General features: G+C 40.1%; 1 protein-coding gene across 1 annotated transcript; it reads left to right on the top strand.

Annotated features, from left to right (window-relative positions):
* Positions 1–261: 261 nt before the first annotated feature.
* On the top strand, positions 262–13,586 carry LOC121946902 (translocating chain-associated membrane protein 1-like 1). The gene is made up of 11 exons (XM_042491722.2): positions 262–660; positions 2,273–2,333; positions 2,949–3,067; positions 5,003–5,119; positions 5,204–5,262; positions 5,554–5,638; positions 6,832–6,902; positions 7,935–8,039; positions 8,132–8,275; positions 8,441–8,601; positions 10,417–13,586. The coding sequence occupies exons 1-11, from the start codon at positions 541–543 to the stop codon at positions 10,488–10,490; spliced, it is 1,116 nt and encodes a 371-aa protein (XP_042347656.1). The 5' UTR covers positions 262–540; the 3' UTR covers positions 10,491–13,586.
* Positions 13,587–13,873: the final 287 nt, after the last annotated feature.

Here is a 13,873-nt window from a genome sequence, read left to right as displayed (position 1 = left end):
CTGGAGGTTTGGCAAGTATGGTTGAATATCCCTCCCCAAAGACAAATCAAAAAATATAACAATATTCTGTATTACAGAAAGTACTGCTATTCACATCTAAATTAAATATTCTATTTAAGAAGTCATTTCACGGGTAGGTCACCGCTGTATTTACCTATCCGTCCTGTTAGTGGTTTGGGAAATATGGGAGTCCATGAATGCAGCACGGGCCAGGGCTCTCCTTCTACGTCAATGACACTGGGCGGTTCATGAATGGGGCTCTGAAGTGGGAGGGCCCGTCATCTGACTTTACCAGGCAGGGGGAAAAAAAGTGGGTGTTGTACTGTAGTGTTTGGTCTGGTGCGATGCATCTTCATGACTGTTTTTAAACACACGGGCAGCGGTTCACGGTGTGTACGGACGGACTGCAGCGGAGCGACCAGCAAACATCCAGCCGTTGGGACGCGCAGGCCAACGGCAGCCGTGCAGCGGGGGGGACAGCTAGCTCCTCCAGCCCCAGCAGCCCCGGAGCCCGAGCAGGGAGAGCCGCGTCGGTGAGCCATGGGGTTCCGCAAGAAGAACAAGAGCCCGCCGGTGCTCAGCCACGAGTTTGTGATCCAGAATCACGCCGACATGGTGTCGTGTTTGGCCATGATTATCCTCCTCGGCCTGATGTTCGAGGTACTGTGTGTTTGGACAGGAGCTAGTGCTGTTAGCTGCTAACTGTTAGCTGACATGACAGCAGACCTCCAGGGGCAGGGCGCTAGCGTGTCTCTCTCCTTCCCTTCTCATGTGTCTCTCTGATTGCCAAAGAAGATGGTGAGGAGGCCCACTGCCACTGCTAACAGGTCATTTTAACCAGCCGGCTAATCCATAGCCTCCGTATGAAATCAATACATGTATGTGGCCTTTGGCAGCAAAATAGTTAGGCTAAATGTCTGCAGTATGCTACACATTTGATTGCCATGTTTGAATGAAACAATATACAGACCTGTCCCCACCCAAAGCCAGCCACCAGACTGAAAATATTCTGAAAATTGAACAGATTTTGTCTCAGTCAACCTTTACTTGTGTAGATAAAGATGATTTTATAAGCTCAAAATGATTAGCTCAAAGGGAAGCTGACGCTCATCTGGACACAATGACTTATTATGGCAGTGGTGGTGAACTTTGAATATACTTCATTTTTGCTACAGACCCCTGGGAACCCCTGCAGTCAGCCCCTGGAGGTCCCCAGACCCCAGTTATAGGACTCAGTGAATTCAGGATCCTGCACTGACACAGCACTCCTCACCTGTGATGTGCATGAACTGATGACTACATTTCTCAGACTAAATGCAGCAGTAAAGGTCAAACATTTTCAGGTTCAGTCTTTTAATTTGGGTATCTACCAGACCATGTTTACATGCTTTCATAGTCAAAAAAACATTGTATTTCTCATGCTGTCTGTCTAAATATATATATGTATGTATTCACTCTCTGTCTGAAATACTCCGTTCTAGCACCTGTCTCTTTAAGCCGACCACCTAAAAAAGCCCAGTCTGCTCTGATTGTTCATTTGGCGGGTTTTCATTACAGATTTGCACAAAACTTAAGCGATATTTTCAAAATGTCCATAAAACACAATTGCAAGATGGCTGCATTTCCACTCAGTGATGTTATGTGATGTCTCCTCTCGTGATGACATTCCAAGAAGCATGGAGACGGATGGACGAAACATTAGCAGGTTCAAACCTATTCAAAAAACCTGCTGACTATGAGACGAGGGAACCCGGAGTGCTGAAATGCTAATGAATTGCCAGATTTTAGGGCTCATTACTGGGGTTCTGTATTGCAGCCAGGGAAATGACTCTAGCAGCACTATAGATGTCTAACTTTATAGACGGATCAATAATTTCACTGGAATTGCATCGCTAGACAACATCTGGAGTCCATGTTTACTTTTGTGACATCACAAATTCACAGAAGTCCTGACGGCTCATTTAAAGGCAGTTTCTGAATTCAGACTGTGTGCATTTCTCTGTGGATTGAGCATTTTGATACTTTCACATTTTTTCATATAGCACCTTTACCTGCTTTGTAATTAAAAAATGAATTGGAAATCTGATTTCTACAATATAGGTCCTTTAAGACATTCTGAGTATGTACACCAGGTTTCACACCTGAGAGAAAGGTTCACTGAAATATTTAAGGCTTGGCTTCCTTTGTATGAAGTGTGTCTGTGGACAATGGCCGACTCTTTCCTCTGACTCAGAATCAATCCATTGATCCTGTTTCTTTCTTTCTGTTCCAGGTCACAGCCAAGTTTGCCATCATGTTCATTACAGTCCAGTATAACGTAACACAAGTTCTTGGTGAGCTGAAGTTTGAACTTCTAGTCTTCATTTCAGTATTTTTGAAGATATACTATGCAGGATTTTCCTAAAAAAATCAATGTATAGCCTCATTAAGAAGTAATCCCTCTAGGCCATCCACTTATGACCCACTAGAAATGTGCAGCGGTGCATTTATCTGCAAAGACTTTGCCTTTCTTTCTGTGTTTTCTTATTTTCTGTATTTGGTATGTTCATGAGCATGTACCTCCACAGTTCTCAGGTGAGGTTTATAAAAAGGTAGTGACCAGGTGCCATACTGTAAGCAGCAGGCATCAAAGAGATGCAGCACCGAAAAAATGCTAATGAAATTAGATAGATAGATAGATAGATAGATAGATAGATAGATAGATAGATAGATAGATAGATAGAGAGGTCAATCGCCAAACAGGAGAGAATCTGTGGTTGGCTTTCACTTTCACTTTTGCTGGTAAGTGTGTTTACAAACAGTAACCAACAATCCTGCATAGTACACCTTTAAGATAACTCAATTTAACTTGATCTGATTTCTCAATAAATGCTCAGCACTTCATCTGTACTTCTTAAGACTTTGTTTAGGCATTAATGGTCTAACTTTGTGTTTCTCTTTTTTTGCAGATGAGAAGAGTGATCCAGTGAACCTTTACCAGTACGGCCCTAAAGATGTGGCCACTGTGTTTTTCTACCTGCTTATTGCAGTCATCCTTCATGCCTTGATACAAGAATATATTCTCGACGTGAGTACATTAATATCCAAACTCAACAGCCATTGTACTAGCTCATGATATTTGTTGTTGTTTGTGCACCGCTGCGTTTTATTTTGATCTTTTTACTTACGCATAGAAACACAGCATGAAGGAAACAGAAACTGTGCTGAGGAATCTCCTCGCCTCTTAATTTGACAGCTTGCAGACTTTCAGATGCGTCCATCTAGTTTTTCATTTCAAAAGCATTAAATAACGCCTTGTGTGTTGGCTCTGTTCTTGTCCATGGCTAAAGTTTGGATAGCTGTTTGTAGGTAATCAGGTCCAATCCTTCCAGCTGAATGTGCACTAAATCTTAATAACTGTTTCTCCTGACAAATTTTGACTTATTTGGCAGTTCCCAGTGGAATATCACCATTATAAAAATATTTTTCTATATTTTGATTTAAAAAATAAAAGCTTTTGTGGACCACATTCAACAAGACATCTGCTTCTCTTAAAGGATAGAATCCCACTTTATCACGTCTGTCTGAAAACAGCGGTGAGTGTTCCCATCAAAACAGATTGCACTTCCTGTATTATTCCTCCTGTTCATACTGGCTGCTCCTAATGCACGTAGAGTTTAAGAGACGGGACAAAATCCTAATTCTGTGTAAAAAGTACATTCAGTTTGGGGTTCAGTGTCTTGCTCAAGGGTGCTTTGGCACATGGAGTGGAAGATTAAAACACCAACCCTGCAATTAACAGAAGACTTGCTCTACTTCCTGAGCCGCCCAGACTGAGGACAGACTCAAAAAAATGTGAAGCTATCCTTTATAACAATTACAACAATTGTGCAAAAGGGAAAGTGGAAGATTTGGACAGCAGCTCTGTTTATGATTATGTTTAATTTATTTAAAAGGGACAGTGTAAATTCATAAATACATAAAGAATAAAAATGCCAGACTCAGCCAGGAGGCTGTTTTTCATCCGTAGTCTCTTGGCCGAGGTGTTGCAATTAATAGAGCTGTGGCAGTTTTAGCTCAGTAACTGGCAGTGTGATATGTTTAATAGGACAGTTCACCTCCAAATCAAAAATACATATTTTTCCTCTTACCTGTAGTGCTATTCATCAGTCTAGATAGTTTTGGTGTGAGTTGTAGAGTATTGGAGATATCAGCCGTAGAGATGTTTGCCTTGTCTCCAGTAAAACAGTACTAGACAGCCTGTGGTGCTCCAAAAAGCTCCAAAAAATACATTTGAAAAACTCTACAGCAGTGTCTCTTTGCAGAAATCATGACCTGGTTACTCAAGATAAATCAGTGAGCAGTGTCATGTAGGAACTATTTTCTTTCTACTGAACTACACCCACCAACCGTATCACATCAGAAAGGAGCATTTACATTTCCTCGTGGACAAGGGACTCTTGTGTGAGATGTAAACGTTAGTGGGTCCTCTTCAGCTGAGCTATAATGTTAGTGAGCTCACTGATGCTAGTTAAGCAAGCGATAGATGCGTTCTCCCTTCTGCTCGCTGATGCAGTCGGCGGGCGTAGTTCAGTAGAAAGAAAATAATAATAGTTCCACATGAAACTGCTCACAACAAGGTCTGTCGATTATTATCTGTCATGATTTCTGGAAAGAGACATTGCTGTTGAGTTTTCCAAATTAATTAGCATCCAGTTCCATTATATTTGAGAGAAGACAGACATCTGTCTGTTTATCTGTTTAGCTGATACTTCAACACTTGTCAACTCACAACAAAACACTCTAGATTGATGAATAGCACTACAGGTGGGAGGACAAATATGTATTTTTTATTTTGGGCTGAACTCTCCCTTTAACCTCATAAATAAAGTACTGGACATTTGTTTATCTGAGTACAGAGTAACTGAAAAAAGTGACTCATATAGGGAAGGAGCTAAATGTCCCCTGTGTTGACGTTATATATAAATGTCTTCACTTTGTGTTATATTTTGTTTAATTTCAGAAAATGAACAGGAGGTTGCACCTGTCCAAAACCAAACACAGCAAGTTCAACGAGTCTGGACAGCTCGCAGCGTTCTACCTGTTCTCCTTCATCTGGGGCTGCAGCATCCTGACAGCGGTACGAGGGTCAGGAGTCACAGAGACACACTGTCCCAGTCTGCATTAGGCTTCATCTTACGTCGTGTCTCTTTTTATCTCACAGGAGGACTTTGCAACAAATCCTACTTTCTTATGGGAGGGGTACCCACACACTCACATGGTGTAAGTTAAGATTTCTATACTCCAATGCATCATATGCTCAAATTTTACAAGTTGTTTTTTTATTCAAGAAAATTCTAAGCAAAACACTTTATTCCAAGTTGCAATATCAGGCTGCTTCTTTCCCATGTGTTTCTTACTTTTTTACTGTTGCGCATGTCATTGTGTTTTAAGTAGAAGTTACAAAACAGCGCACCATGCTCAACATTATCTATTGTATATTAATATGATATAACTTCTGTCCGAGCCGATACATCCAGACTCTCATCTCTGCACAACCAATCGTCTGTCTAGTTTTCAGGTCAAGTTCTTCTACATTTGCCAAATTGCCTATTGGCTCCATGCACTCCCCGAGCTGTACTTTCAGAAAGTACGCAAGGTAAGGATCATTTCAAAAATGCTGAACGCAACTTACGTATGTAAACCAGTGGTCTTGTATTGCAGATATGAGGCAGCACATTGGCTCAAGTGAAAGAAAATGATGTCAGCTTTAATTTGGGTTTTGCAACCATATCGAGTGCTGCAGGAATGAGTCCTAAAACGTGGAAATGAGTTAACATGTTAGCACTTCCAGCTCCCAGCAGGTTTTTTTTAATGGGTTTTTGATTAGATGCCTAATATAAGGTCTGTGGTTGATAGAAGTTGAAGAGATTTTCATGTTTTGAATGTTCACTTGAAATTTTGAAGCTTTTACGTGCCATGAAAAGGGGGTTGCTTACAAGTGGCTAAATGAGACTGAAGAACATCAACATGTCGTACACGGCGTTACAGCCTTGTTGTGGTGGCGACAAAGTCATGTGACCGTGATGTAGTCTGTTTATAGCCTAACGTCAGCTTTTCACTTAAAACATAACATGTAAGTATCAGAAATGTTTGTTTGCCACAGAGCTTATTTTCTGCACTAATTCAGGGTTTTGTAGAAGGAAACGGGGCGATCCTAACTGTCAGGTTAGCCAACAAAAAAAGAAAAAAAGTCATCCCCGCAGCACTCTATAACAATATCATCCTAACAGATGAAGTGTTGAGGAGGTTTTTGTGTATTGACCTCTGCGAACATATGAGTGCAGTGTTTGTTTTTTCTTGGTGGAATTAGCATGGAGAAGCTATCGCTTATCATTACCCCACTTTTCCACTGAAAAAGCATTTTCATTTTAGATTTGCAGGATAATGCATGTTCGTGTGTGTGTGTGTGTGTGTGTGTGTGTGTGTGTGTGTGTGTGTGTGTGTAACTATTTTGTTTATGTTTGTGCACATACATTCTTTTAGAGTAAAGCAGATGGTGAGAGTTCATTTGCAAAGAAAATGTATCACAGTGTCAGAGCTAAAAGGGTGGTTAATGAGTCCTGGCTGTGTTTTAACAGTTGCAGACTTTAAAGAAAATAATTGCTCCTCAAAAATGCTCCTCCATACAATAAATAAAATGACTAAAATCTACAGATATTTCTATCCAAACTTAAAAAAACAACATAAAAATATTTTGTCATCCTTTTCAGCAAACTGTAATGTTTGTGTTAGTTTATACTGCTGCTGTGACTAACTTTAACTCTCTGCTGCTTTGTTTTATTTCCACAGGAGGACATCCCCCGTCAGCTCTATTACATTTGCCTTTATGTTGTCCACATCACTGGTGCCTATGTCTTAAAGTGAGTGAAATAATTATATTTTTTGTGAGCATATCCTCAGAGTATGAACTCAAGAGGCACATTCTAGGTTTATCTCTCATAAAGATCTAAGTTAAACAGCCTAAGAAAACAGTTTTAACTCTTTTCTGGGTGAAAATGTGTTACGTTTAGCTAATGCAGGAAAGTGCATGAATGTAGAAGCAGTACATCTTAATGTAATTTACCACTCAGACACGACACTAAGCTAATACACTGTATCTGTAAGTTTATGGAGTGAAAGTAGTTCAGCTCAGTTATCAGCTTATTGGACTTAACTTTATTGCATATTTGAAGGCAAATTGAGGTCAGCTGACTTGAGCCGCTTCCATGTGCAATTCTGCTCTCCTCAAACACCACTGATTAAAAAAATACAATGTGGGGATGTGAAAGAGGTGTATATCCTAAAAGGATATTTTCTTTTTTAACTTAAAGATGGAGATCCTTATACAACACTGAGAAAAATTATATGCAGTAATTCAAACCTCTGAAACCTGATTTTGTTACGATAATAAATTGAAGGAACATCCTCAACTTTATATTCATTTTTTCTTTTTGGTATTCTCTTCCATGTCCAAATACTTTACTGTAACGCGTGCAATGTCAAGCCAAACAGCTGCAAGCATTTTATTTTATTTTAATTTATTTATTTTCCTTGTACCTCACCTCTCTTGATATAGTTACGTTATGTCTCTTTTGTCATAAAAATGAAAATAAATAGACTATGAGTCAATCTAAATGAAAACTAGGCAGAGAGATTATATTTTTAGAAGTTTTTTGCATTCTTGGCTTTGAAAAATACCTTTTTTCACTGCTTGCATGTCCATTTGTATTGCCTGTGGATGTGATAACAATGCATTTTTGGGGAAAAAAGGAAATAAAGAAGGTGTTATATTTCCTGGCTCACAGCCATGTTCTCAAAGAAGAGTTATTCGTTGATAGTGTTCACTGTTGTCTCCTTTCTTTTGATGTGAGTTAACTTTGTGGCGCTGTCTCTGTCTCTCGGTTTCCGTTTAGCCTCCACCGTCTGGGCCTGGTGTTGCTGGTCCCTCACTACCTGGTAGAGCTCCTGTTCCACGCTTCACGCCTCTTCTACTTCAGCGATGAGAACAAGCAGAAGGGGTATTGCTTTTATTCATTAACAAACATGTTTGCATTGGGCATACTGTGCCTTCTTGATCAGAACCACCTGAATCTGTTTTCTCCTTTTGCAGTTTTACGCTGTGGGCGCTACTGTTTGTCATCGCCCGCCTCCTCACCCTCACACTCTCAGTTCTGACGTTTGGCTTCGGGCTGCCCCGTACAGAAAACCAGGGCTTTTCCCTGGCAGAAGGCAATTTCAATGTGCTCACCATAAGGCAAGTCCAGATGGCAACTGACAGGAAGAGCCCTGAATGTCTCATACCGAGCTAATTTACTCACAATGTGAAATTTAAAAAATGGCCAAAGTTTTGTTTTCCTGTTCGCAAGTTAAATCACCTTGACTTTTATAGCTCTTGAAATGTGTCCTCTGCTCCCCTCAGGATGACTTGTCTGGCAGCTATCTGCCTGACGCAGGCTTGGATGATGTGGAAATTCATTAACTTCCAGTTGAAAAAGTGGAGGGAACACAGCCAGAACCAGGCCTCGAAGAAGAAGGCGGTCAGCCCAAAGAGCAAGCCTCACAAAAGGGAGCCTGCAAGGGGTGAGTGTTCAACAACCTCAATAACTGCTCAGCCAACCAAAGACACATAATAAGTGTTTTTGGATCTAAGAAACTTTTTTTTAAATAGTTTTAAGAAGCCCCCTTTTAGTTGTGTCCGCACTGCAAGGATTAGGAAAGCTGATAGTTCTCGAAATTCTGTTTTGTAGCTCCTATTTTAGAGAAGGTACTTTACACAAGAGGATGCAGGAGTGATCTAAGTGTGCTTTGATTGGTGCAGACATCGTAAGTGTAGGCTGACTGGTCAAACACAGAAACCAGAAAGTGAACAAGGCCTTGAAACCCATTTTCGTAGTGTAATTCAGCAATCGCGTGATGCTATGTTGTCTAAAAAGACTTTTGTCATTGACTTACATGGCAGAGGGATAAACTGGAGGTAGCTCCACAGGCAAAGTCTTCAGAGTGCCTACTCTGTGGGCCACACAGCGTGAAAGCAATGCCAATCATCCTGGTAAATTTATATGCTGCAGTTAAACTTCTGTGGCTTTTGTGCCACTGAGCAGCTTTCATAGGAGTGAACGTCCCCAGTCTCCAGTGCAGGAACCAGTTCTCTTTATCAGTTCATGGATCACAGCCAGTGTAGCACCAGTTAGTGTAATTTAAAAAAAAAACAAAAAACTGTTAGCTTTGTAAAGAACAGACAACACAAAACACCAAAACTGAAGAAAACATTGACAAATGGATCAACATTGAAGTCTATGTGAAGACGGAAATAATAATAATAATAATAATAATAATAATAATAATAATAATATTAATAATAATAATAGTATTAGTATTAGTATTAGTATTAGTAATAGTAATAATAATAATAATAATTGTTCAAGTATGCTTCACATGAAAAGACATAAAAAAATAATAAAACCAGCATGTAAAAATAAGATAATAATGCATCACATGGATAAAACCCACTTGAAAGTTAGATAAAAATAAGGATAAAAATAGAATGCACAGAAAGCATAGCATAACGTGGAAAATAAAACCCACTGAGACAATATTAATAAAGATAGGGTGTATAAATTGAAATAAATGTATAAAATCCCTAAAATACAAAGCGATTTTGACTCATCATAGTGAAAGTGACGTTGCCGTACCAACCGCTGGCCTGCTTAGGGATCATTTATACTCCCTTTACGTACAAAAATAGATAAGTCTGTTTCAAACCTGCCCTCATACTTTCATGCGCCCTCTATTTTGGCATCGATACAGCCAATACATAGCACTAGAGCACGGTGGAGGAGGTCGTAATAAGCCACCTTTTTAACGGAGGCTGCCTTTTAGACGAAGTGAACTGTAAGACTATTAAATACATCGCAACATGTGGATGGAGAATTCTATGACAGATTCGTTGCATTACGCCATGTTTTAAATGTCTTCGTCGTGTCCTTCAGTCGTGTCGAGCTTGAACTAGGCCACACTGCCCTCCTCAGTCTCCGGTGGTACTGCTCAGTTTAGTTCGAATCTGTCAGCTTTTAGAAAATATGCACAAGTCCGGAAGAAATTATTGCAGAGTAGAGACTGAAGGCTCCATTCATGTCTGTTCATTACAGTATGTCACTTCAGTGTAAATAAAAAAAGATAAAGAAAAAAAGCCCTTAAAGTTATATAGTTTTTGATTGAACTCCTCAGTAGGCAGTTCCTCTCAGGGAGTCCCCAGAACTGTACGATCCAAAAATGCCTGATTTTGTGTTTCGGTTATGGTCTCATTTACTCATTTCAGATTTTTTTTCTCATTGTTGAACACATATACCCGAAATTGCCTTCATCAGGAGTGTTTCTAACCACTCTTCTTGTCAGGGGGTGCTGCCAACGGGGTTGTGAAGTCCGAGGATAAAACATCACCACGGGCGAGAAAAGCCAAAGCTTCGTAGAGACGGAAGAACTGGGCGGAGAATAAAAACTGAGTGAGGGAGTTCTGACATAATGTCTTTACACAACTTCAAAATCTTGTCTACTACTCTCCAAAACACATGTTTAAGCGCACTAAGAAACCTTACCTTACAACTGTCCTTTTGGGGTTGAAACTCCTTTTTTGAAAAAGTTCAGTGTTACTGTCTGCTAGAAATGTTGATTGCTAATTTGGGTTCTGTGCAGATGGGACGTTGGCAGGATGAGTTTGATGCTTTAACAGGATAGATTTCAAAGTGTCCTTGTGTGTAAAACTACGATCACTCGGCGGGTACTTTTAAACTGCTCTTCAACTAATTTGAAACAGTCATGGTAACTTAAAAAGCGAATTCTGACTTCAGGGCAACTTAATATTAAGTGTTGATGTACAGATGAACTTTATGGGGTGTTATTTTAAGTTTGGGTCTTGTTCAGTTACACTTGCAAAACAGGCCACTGGCTCAAATCCCCCAAAGAAAGCCTTTCTCTTTCTGCAAGACAGCACTTGGATATGTTGCTATTGTCAGGAAAAAGATCCAAAAAATGAATTTCTCCAGAGGAATATTTGTGCTATTTAGGTCTTTGGTAAAGCCAGAAAACTGAAGCTTGCACCTAACTCCTTGATCATTTACTGCCATTATTTGACAGCCTCTGCCTTTGAAATCCAACACATAAACCGGATTGAGGCACTTTTTGTATTATTGTTTGCTTTTATCACTCAGCCTGGTAATCACCCTGTTACTGGGGCTCGTCCAGGTTTGGTGTCTTACCAAGAGGAAGCTGCACTGTAACCTGTGATGCTGTACTGTATGCATACAGTGAAATCTTAATATCAGCATGATTGGAAACTTGAGCAAGAGGCTGCGATTCAGTCTTTTTTATGGTAATGTCAATGCATGATGGTTTAAGGCTAGTTATGGCTAGTTTCCTACTCTGTGCTGTTGAGTTTGCATCTCTCTCTCACACACACACAAACACACACGCACACACACACAAGCATTCAGTGGCCTTTTTACAACTGCTGCAAGAAGTTTGAGTTATTTATTTTTGCCATATACTACAGATTATTTTCTATGCTTTGATGAGCTATAACCAGCAAACACAGCGGTACATAGCAACTGCGTTTAGTTAATCCAAACAATACAATCTTTCTTCAAGTGTCCTTATGATGTCAGTGGTTTGTATCACTCTTTCTGCTTGTGTTTGCCTTCTCCGTTCACTTTGGGTATCAGGGGACAAGCTACCCACCACTTACACTATAAGTTACATCCCATGGTGCAATGGGAGGTGTGTTTGTATGCCTGTGCACTTACTCGTGCGTGTTGTTTTTGCCTACTGTGTATGTGGGTTAACTGGGCGTGAATGATGGTGATGATGGTGATGACAACGATGTTTATTGCTTGTCTCGTAAAATAATTATTGCCTGTGTGCAGAGCATGAAATGTGACAATCTGTTCATTGACTCCTGCCCCGTTTGTTGGATTTCACGATCTTATCCTTTACTTACCTTCTCAGCTCCCAACACGCTTCTGTGTGTGTGAGTGTGGATCAGTGTGTGTTCTATAGGTAACTAAATGCTTATGTGTTCACTGTCTCCGCCCCTCAGACGCCCCATTTTTTTCCCAGTGTGAGAGAGATTCTGTGATTTCGCCAAGTGTGGCATGTTTTGTCCTCCCTGCTTCACCTTTTCAATGATCCTGACATTGCTATGGAGCGCATGTATTGTACTGTTGGCCGCACACACTCCTTGCCTGGACGCGGAGTCTTGCTCTAAACCACTGTGCATGTGAAGCTCCGTGCAGAAAAGACTGTGCTACCTGTCTGCAGACAGTTGGAGCTCGGAGTCTTTAGTCCAGAGCAGGGATGAGCTGAAGATGCCATTCATTTTTGCTCCCTTTAGCGCTCCTTATTGGGACTTTGGCGGTCTTTAAAGCCCATCGTCTGTGTATGGCAGTGTCATAGGAGGGAAGGAGGAGCAGAGGACTTATGTACCAGCCTGTTATTAAACTGTCTCAGATGTAAAAGAGAAAAAAAACTGACTTAACCCTACACTGTACTAAAATATGTGTCAGATTTTTAAGCTATTTTTATAGAGGGGGAAACTGTTGAAATTCACTGTTGTTCAGTGCACACGTGTGAATATTTGTTTTGCATCCATATTAATATGTTTTTTATATAAGAATGAAGCTTGCCGAACTGTTAGCGTGGATATACGTTGTGGTATGAGTGTTAACATTTATTTAGCCCGATGGTTTTATTTAACTTCATGGCCTTATTAGAGCAAAGTGAACTCAGTTGTGTAACACTAGGCTGCAGGTGTACACTGCAGCTCTCACATGTTTCATGACAGTGAAGTGACTCTACTCATCCACACACAAGTTTAAATATATAAACAGGGGAGCAAATGGTCAGTATGGCGTTTTATTTCTTCCAGTCCTGCAGGTGTTTTTCAGTACCTGTGATTGCAGGCGCAGATGTAAAATTCTGCAGATTGAAGCCATCTGTGAGCGTTTCTTGCTCATCAGATGTCAACAATCAGTTTTAGGCTCTGAAACATGAGCTGCTCTGCAGTTCACAGCCCCTCTCGCTTTGAGACACAATAGCCTGTATAATCCCACAGGAATGCACTTTTCTTTTTGCATAATATGCATTATGTCAGAGCACCATAACACTGCTCACTTGGGCTGTTTCTGCATTGATTCTTAATGAGTTACAAATTCAAGTTGCTCAAGTTCAAACTGTGTGCATTTTATAAAAACTAAAAAAAAAAAAGACTGCAATGATTCAACTGTATGAGCAACCTCTAGGTGGCAACAATCATTAATGCATTTGAGACGACTTAAAAAAAAAGGAGACCTGCCCAGCAAAGACACAGTGTATTCTATTAATTCATCTTGCATTGTTCTTGATTTGTCTTTATTTTGCTGCTTGTTTATAGATGTTGCAATATATTTCCTTTTAGATTATGTCGTCTCTGAACTGCTCTGATGGTATATATTTATGCAAATTCTTGTGATCATTTCTCCTCGTCACTATTTTTTTATTTCATGTTTGAATAAAGCTTTTATTCATTACACGCACACTTGTTGAACATGTTATTTAACATGCAGCCCACAGATTGAATCTCAATGGAAACTCCATGTAAAAAAAAAACAAAAAACAACAAAATGCATGTGAAAACATTGCAGTATCAAAGTGCACCGTGAATTATGAAAGCTGTAGATAATTATCCACTCCTGAGTTGAACAGGCAGTTGAAATGTCAGTGACGAAACAGAGACATGAAGCAGATATTGTTTTTTTCCTCTCACCTACTGCATTACACCTTTCCACCTATTTCACTTACGGATATATTTGAAAACCTGCTG

This window comes from Plectropomus leopardus, chromosome 9 (assembly GCF_026936395.1).
Source record: "Plectropomus leopardus strain MGB_pleo_1.0 chromosome 9, ASM2693639v1, whole genome shotgun sequence".
NCBI classification, from domain to species: Eukaryota; Metazoa; Chordata; class Actinopteri; order Perciformes; family Serranidae; genus Plectropomus; species Plectropomus leopardus.
Note: the sequence above shows the minus strand (reverse complement) of the source record. Positions and strands in the feature narration are given on the sequence as shown.